Genomic DNA, 7148 nt, shown 5'->3' on the forward strand with positions numbered 1-7148 from the left:
CTCCCGAGCCCTGCATTCCACCCGCCCCACAGACTCCTCAAGAATCAGCACCAATAAAAAAATACACTTTATTGTGACTTCAGGGTGGCAGGGGCAGCGTAGCGGGCACGCGGGCAGCACGGCATGCAAGTGCCTGAGACGGGCGCACGGGACACAGCGAAGCAGCCCTCCCTCCCCCGCCCCCCCGCCCCCCCCCCCGCCGGGACCCAACCACCCCCAAGACATTCTCCCGGAGCAGGAGGGGCGGAGCAGGCTCTGGGCAGTGGAGCAGCCTTGTGGCCGGGGCCCTGGCCCTGGGCCGGCGGGGCGGGCAGGCGCAGCTGGTGCAGCTCAGGCGGAAGCCGCTGCACAGGGAGGAGGGCGTGGGAGCCACACCTGCCAATCCAGCCCTGAGCTCCTCGGCAATTTTGTCTCTCTTGATTAAACATCCAAGGAACATCAAGTTCACAGACGTGTTTTCTTCTTCTTCATCTTCCTGAAAACACCCAGAATGGAAAAGCAGAGAACGGCTTCGAGGTTCCCGGGGCACTTGTGACTTCACGGGACAGAGTCAGAGGAAAGAGGGACGCAGGAGCCAGGGCCTGGGCTGAAGCGCGAGCAGAGGCAGCAGAGGCAGCGTCCCCAGCCGGCACGGTGCGGGGGGGGGGGGGGCGGGATGCGGGTGCGTGGGCACGTGCGTGGGCAGGGATTGAAGCACACACACAGCATCCACTCTGGGGAAAGCTCCACTGCGATGTGCGAAAGGTGGACGCCACTGGCCACGGCACTTCCGTGCTCCTGCATCGTCCCTCTGGGGGGAAAGCAGGATGGAGGAGGTCGGGGCCCACCCCCCCCACACCAGTTCAGCGAGGCCCCAAGCCAGCCCACCAATGTCCCCACTGCGTGACAGATGACTAAGAGAGGCCACTGTGTTCAGGGTGGGCCGCAGACAGGGTGTGTGGAGGGCTGGGCCGGGAGAAGGGGTCGCCCAGGAGATCGGGTGCAAGGGGCACGAATGGGGGGGCCTGGGCCGCCGGCTGGCTCACTTCCAGCACTGCTCCAGGGAGCCGTGGGGTTGGACCTTGAGCTTCTGGGGGCAGAGCAGCTTGGTGAAGGCCCGGCGGAAGCTGTGGTGGCACAGCGGGTAGAGGACGGGGTTGACCGCCGAGTTGGCCCACAGGAGCCAGAAGGACGTCTCGTACCAGTAGTCGGGGATGCAGCGGCCGTGGCAGGCCGCCCGGATGATCATCAGCAGCGTGTACGGGGCCCAGCAGAGCCCAAAGATGCTCACGATGATGGCCAGCGACTTGGCCACCTTCTTGTCCCGTGAAAGGCGGAAGCGCTGCGTGATACTCTGGGACACCATCTTCATGCGCTTCTCCAGGGACGCCGAGGATGCCGACGGCTTGGAGCCCCTTTTGAGCGAGCGCGGCCTCTCGGTGCCCCGGGAGGAGCTGCCAGAGCTGGAGGTGGGCGAGGCCGTGGCGCCCCCGCCGCTGGCGCCCCCGAGTGCAGCATCCCCGGGCTCGGGCCCAGGCCCGGCCTCGCCCGCCCCGTACCGGTGCAGAGGCACGGCTTCGCCCTGCCCCTTGGGCCAGCAGCCCCAGCAGCCCGGGGCCGGCGGAGGCGTGGAGGGCTGGGCCTCGGGCGGGGGCTCGGGCCCCGCGTCGCGGGCGCCGTCCAGCCGGAGGCGGGTGCGTCTCTGGATGTTCAGGTAGATGCTGAGGTTGAAGAAGGTGACGCTGAGGAAGGGTGTGAAGAACTCCAGCGTGGAGGCGGTGATGAGGAAGTACCAGTTGTAGAAGAACTCGGCGTAGCAGTGGCCCTCGGGGATGGAGCTGCCCCCGGACAGGTACTCCCAGCTCAGGATGGCCGGCCCATATAACAGGAAGGCCAACACCCAGACCAGCGCCATCTTCTGAACTGCCCTCCGGGTGTCACCCTGCTGGGCCCGGTAGGAGACCTGCGCGGGACGCGGGGCGGTGAGCAGGGCTAGGGGCTCGGGAGGCCTCTTCTTTGCAGCAGTGCTCCCCTCCCCCTCCCCTGCCTGTGCCCCTGGCCAGCCCCTGCCCTGCACACCCTCCTCGAGCCTCAGACCCTCCTGGTCAATCCACGTGTCCCCACCCCCGGGCCAGGCGTGTGGCTGCGGCATCGTGTAAGCCCGAGCCGTCTGCAGAGCCCTGCTGTGCCTACAGGGAGGACCTGTCTCTGCCTCCACTTGGTGCTCCCCAACCAGGGGGGTTGGAGGTGCGAGAACGACAATATCCATTCTGAAGACCCCCAGCCCCACCCCCACCCCCGTCCGTGTCAACGGCTCTGGAAGAAGAGTGGGTAGCCAAGGTCGAGTCAGTAAGTACTTGCGAAGGAGCAACATCTCCACCCTCCAAGGGCACAGAGCAACCTGGCAGCACGGCAGAGCGGCGGGAGGGGCCGCGGGCTCTGCCTCAGGTAGACCGCCTGGGGAGGAGGGGACAGGGCCCGAGAGCGGCCTGAGGCTGCCCACTGGGCACCCTGCAGGTGACCGGTTACTGCTGACCACAGGTCAGCGAGGGGCCTCAATGCGCCAGCTCCGTGCCGGGCGCCCTTTGGGTGTGACCTCATTTCATCTCACTTCAGCCCCACGACTGTCCTGCTTTCCTGGTGGCTGGAGGAGGTGTAAGAAGAGCACCACTGAACAGCTCAGGAGGACTCCAGGCTGGTGCTCACGGCTCAGCCTTCCCAGGCTCAAAGGAAACTTGCTCCCCTGGCACAGGGTGGCCGGAGCGCCCTCGGGTTGCCACCCGCCAGGAGGCGGGGAGGGAGCTGCTGCAAACTCACGCCACAGCGCCCGCCACGCTCCCATGCCGTGAGTCCTGCAGGTCCAGAGCTAACTCACGGCAGCTCCTCAGTCTTACCAAGAGGAGCCTGGGCAACCAGAACCTTCAGCCTGCTTCCCTGGGGCCAGGTGTTCACCACCACATGCACACACGTGAGAGACACACAGATACTCAACGCCAGGGACGCAGCGTGCTCCGGCGCCGAGGCTGGACTGTGGGCCCTTCCCTGCAGGAACATCTGATTCCAAGTGCCACCAAGTGGCACCAGATGGAAAACCTGCACATGTCAGCTTGGAGGCCAGTGAGGACCAACCCCTGAGCACCTGCCCACAACTCAGAAGTGGCTAGTGGCCGCCACCTCCCAATCCCTCCCACGGCCACCTCACACCACCCTCCGCAGGCATGAACCCCGGTTCCGACACGGGACTCACGGCGCGGGTGACGGATAGGAAGCGGTCGTAGCTGATGAGCACGATGTTGAAGACGGAGGACGTGCACAGCAGGTAATCCACCACCAGCCACAGCTTGCACAGGCCCCGGCCGAAGGTCCAGCGGCCCGTCAGCACGTAGGGCACGTACAGCGGGATGCAGAAGGCACCTGAGGGGAGAGGAGGACTGTGTGGGACCACGGCCTGAAGGGGAGTGGGGTGAGCCCTGTGTGGGAGCAGACACAGGCACCCAAGGACCAGCGACCCTTATCGTACCCTCTCCAGGACACAACTTTTGGGGTCCCAGCCTTCAGCCTCAGCACGGCCCCCAGTCGTCGTCGTCCCCCCCCCCCCCCGTCTCTTTGACTTGGGGGGAGGGGGCAGGAGGGAGGATTCAGGCAGGGGATCTCTGAGCATCTTAAGACCAGAGCTCCGGCTTCTGCTCAGCCCTCTCAGCCTGCAAAGGGAGGAGGAAAGAATCTTTTCCTCCTTCCCAGCCCCTATCCTGGCGGTTGGACAGCCTTGTTCCTCTGCTGAGAAGCCAAAACAGCCTTTCTCCTGGCTTAAAGGGCGATTGGCTGCCGCCCCAGCCGCTCCCACCGCCAAAACCGGCTCCCAGCGTCTGGAAGACGCAGCTCGCAGCCCCAACAGGTGTCTGGCGCTCGGCCCCCTCCCTGCGCCCCGCCCCCCGTCGGCAGCAGGACGCGGACACGTGAGCGCGCGCCTCGGCGTCTCCCGGGCCGCCCTCCCCGCCGCCCCTTCCCCGGCCCCGCGCTCCAGGTCCCCCTCCCCGCCGCGCCCAGGGCGCCCCTCGCCTCGCCATCCCCCCCCACCCCACGCGTCCCGAGTCCGCCGCAGCCTTTGTCTGGCCGGGGCGCCGCGGCCCCGGCCCCGCCCGGAGGGCGCCCCTCCTCCGCTCCGTCCCGCGGCCCGGGAGGCCGGGAACTTCCCGGCGCCCCCCGCCCCGCGGGGCCTGACGCCCGCTCCCCCGGCAGAGCCCCCGGCCGGACTCGGCGCCCCAGGGCTCGGCGGCGCGCCGGGTCGGGGGGCTTTACCCACGAGGAAGTCGGAGATGGCCAGGTTGAGCAGAAAGAAGTTGTTCTGGGTGCGGAGGCTCGAGTCCGCCACGAAGGCGAGCATGACCAGCGCGTTGCCGAGCACCGTGGCCACGATCAGCAGCGCCATGAGCGCGGCCAGCACCGCGGTCCAGGCGGCCGAGAAGCCGCGCGCCGCGCCCGCCGCCGCCGCCTCTCCCGCCAGCGCCACCGACGCGTTCGGGAACCCGTCGGGCGGCGCGCGCTCCATGGCCCCGCAGCTCACTGGGCGCCGAGACTCGGGGCCGGGCGCGGGCCGAGGGCTGGGCGACCGCGCGGGGCCCCCGCCCGGGAGCCTGGTCTCGGCCGGCTCTCCGCCCGGTCCGGTTTCCCGGGGGGCGCCGGGCGCATGGTCCGCGGGGCTGGGGCCGGGGCCGGGCCGCGAGGCGCGGGGCGCGGGGCGCGGGGGAGGGGGCTGGGGCCGGAATCGGAGCCGCCGCAGCCGCGGGCAGCGGGAGCGCAGCCGGAGCCCCAGCCGCCGCCGGCGCGTCCGTGCGCCCCGAGCGCCGCGCGCGGCGGAGTGCGCCCCGCGCCCGGCCCGCCGCCCCCCGCGCCCCGCGCAGGGCCCCCGCCATTGGCTGGCGCCTTCGCCCCGCCTCCGGCCCGCCCCCGCCCCGCCCGGCGCGGGCAGCACCACGGACAGCGCCGCGTGCCCGCTCGACCGGCTAGAGCCCCGGCCCCGGGACGCACGGCGCCTGGCGCGGAGCCCGGCCCCGCCGCGGCCGGACCGTGTGCCCGGGGCTCACCCGAGACCGCGCCCGGGGCCCGGCCTCGGGGCCGTCCCGCTGCCCTCGTGCCCTGGGCCCCGCTGACCCCCGGCCGGCCCTCGTCTGTGGCCCGGGCGCCTGTGGGGGTGGGGAGGGGGCGGCGTGAGCCCCGGCCGCGGAGCGCGCCCCGCCAGGCCCCTCCTCGCGCCCTGCGTGGACGAACGGGTCGTGGCGGGGAAGGCAGCTCCGGAGGCCACGCGCTGGGGAGGGGTCTCCGAGCGCGGCCCCGTCCCGGGCTCGCGCCCCCCCCCCGTGCACGGGACCCTGGGTCTCGGGCGACTCCTGGCCGGGGTCCAGAGCAAGTGCAGGGTGACCGGCGAGGCGCGCACAGATGTGGAGTTACATAAGGGAGACGAGCCGGAGCGGCCCGGCCGGGAGCGAAGCGCGCCCAGCGGGCCCCAGGCGGCCCCGGTGGACGGGAGCGGCCGGCGGCGGGGGCCCGGGCCGCGGACCCGCGGTCAGCGCGGCGGGGTGGTCCCGGTGCCGCGGGCCGCCGAGGTCACCGCGCTCCGGGCGCGGCCGGGGCGGCGGCGGCGGCGGCGGCGGCGTTAGCGCCGGCGGGAGGGGCGGGGGAGGAGAGCCGCGGAGCCTCCCTCCCCCTCCCGCGTGCTCAGGTGCCCAGGGTCAAGGACGGAGGCACGCGGAGAGCTTACCGCAGACAGACAGACAGACAGACATGCCCACGCTCCGACACACAGACACCCACAGTCAGGGAAACAGCCACCCAGCGTCAGGCTGGGACCGAGGAACAGACAGCAGACAGCAGACAGGGAACAGCGCCCGAGGGAGAGGGGAAGCGGCGCCGCTCCTCGGTGGCCAGCGGCGGGGGCCTGGGGGGGGGGAGCAGAGGGTGGGGGAGGCGCCGGTATCCCCTTACGGACAGCAGCTTCTGGTCACGTGAGGACTGCCCCTCCCCCAGCGCCCGGTGGGAACTTTGGGGAGGGGTCAGAGACTGGGGTTTCTTCCTGCAGGCGTGTTACAGAGGAGCCTAGATCAGCAGCCCAGCCGGTGGGCACTGCTTAGTCTGCTGGAGAGAAGGGGGACCCACCCCAGTTCACCCCCCACCTTTCTGGCAGACTCCCCCAGACCCGACTCACCCCAGCCCAGTTCACCCACTGGGCAGGAAGGACCTGTCCCACTCAGGCAGCCAACGGGTGGCCCCAATGCCAGGCTCCTGGCACTGGCTGGAAGGACCCCTCACCCCTCAGACCTTGTTTCCCAGCCTTCCTGTGCCTGGGGCGCTGGGCAGAGCTGTTCACAGACCCAGCCCGCAGCTGCCTCTGGGTCCTGTCCCTCCCTCACTCCCAAGGCCGCCCCAGCTTGTCCTGTGACCCCCCACACCACCCAACCTCAGGAGACAGAGTTGGGTGGAGGTCCACAGGAAGGCCTGGCTCCTATGACCTGGAGCCCCAGGGACCCCACTGTGGCACAGGGAATACTAATTGCTACTCATCCAGGCTTGAGGAACAGTCAGCAAAAGTCTGTAAAGTCCTTGCAAAGTTACCACTGTCCTGGTGGTGGTCAGTAATCTGGAAACTTGCAAAATGCATGTTTCAAGTCCAAGCAAATTACGGGGACCCCAAGCAGAACCAAGGGCTGGGGTGTGGTGGAGGTCTGCTTGCCTCCCCTCCCCCACCTTTCTCCCCAAAGACTTCCCTGCCTGTTGTCCACCCCCCAGAGAGCCAGTGGGGCAGAGAGCCAGCTGGGCAGGGAAACTCGGTGGTCTTTCCTTCCAACGCAGCCCCCACCCCCACAGTTATTGGGAGGGATTGTCGCCCCGAGGGCAGTGTTGAAAGAATGTCTGTGGGTCATCCCTGCTGCAGCCGGTAGGTACTCGGAGTACAAGGTCCACCTTGAGGACCACACTCTGTCCTAGGGGTCATTTTCCACCCTGGCCCTGTGGGACCCCATGGTATGACCTTAGGATGAGTTACCAAATTTCTCTGCCTGGAGGTCTTCCATAAACGGAGGCGAACCGGAGTCCTGGGAGTGCTCAGCCCAGAGGTTTGACAAGAGAACAGTGGTTGTGTGGGCGCCCCTGTGGATCTGGCTAGCCCTTACTCC

At 69.2% G+C, this 7148-nt stretch overlaps 1 protein-coding gene across 3 annotated transcripts; it reads right to left on the minus strand.

Moving 5' to 3' along the window:
* Positions 1-211: 211 nt before the first annotated feature.
* Positions 212-4539, minus strand: LOC138841330 (histamine H3 receptor). 3 transcript variants are annotated; one of them, XM_070042015.1, is made up of 3 exons: positions 4283-4539; positions 3227-3393; positions 212-1942 (listed from the first exon to the last, which is right to left on the minus strand). In XM_070042015.1, exon 3 carries the CDS (start codon positions 1892-1894, stop codon positions 1022-1024), a length of 873 nt encoding a protein of 290 aa, XP_069898116.1. In that variant the 5' UTR covers positions 1895-1942; positions 3227-3393; positions 4283-4539; the 3' UTR covers positions 212-1021. The 3 variants fall into 3 exon arrangements, with proteins under 3 accessions (XP_069898116.1, XP_069898115.1, XP_069898117.1); XM_070042014.1 differs by having other exon boundaries at positions 4279-4539; XM_070042016.1 differs by lacking the exon at positions 4283-4539 and adding an exon at positions 3500-3517.
* Positions 4540-7148: the final 2609 nt, after the last annotated feature.

This window comes from Dipodomys merriami, unplaced genomic scaffold, assembly GCF_024711535.1.
Source record: "Dipodomys merriami isolate MVZ:Mamm:240054 unplaced genomic scaffold, mDipMer1.0.p SCAF_316, whole genome shotgun sequence".
Classification (NCBI taxonomy): Eukaryota; Metazoa; Chordata; class Mammalia; order Rodentia; family Heteromyidae; genus Dipodomys; species Dipodomys merriami.

What these genes read in the sequence shown, in the direction of transcription:
- LOC138841330 (XM_070042014.1), bottom strand. Translation starts at nt 4,528, where the DNA reads ATGGAGCGCGCGCCGCCCGACGGGTTCCCGAACGCGTCGGTGGCGCTG. An exon ending in CATCTCCGACTTCCTCGTGG is followed by an intron (nt 3,394 to 4,278) that starts GTAAAGCCCCCC and finishes CTCTCCCCTCAG; the next exon opens with GTGCCTTCTGCATCCCGCTG. An exon ending in TCCTATCCGTCACCCGCGCC is followed by an intron (nt 1,943 to 3,226) that starts GTGAGTCCCGTG and finishes CGTCCCGCGCAG; the next exon opens with GTCTCCTACCGGGCCCAGCA.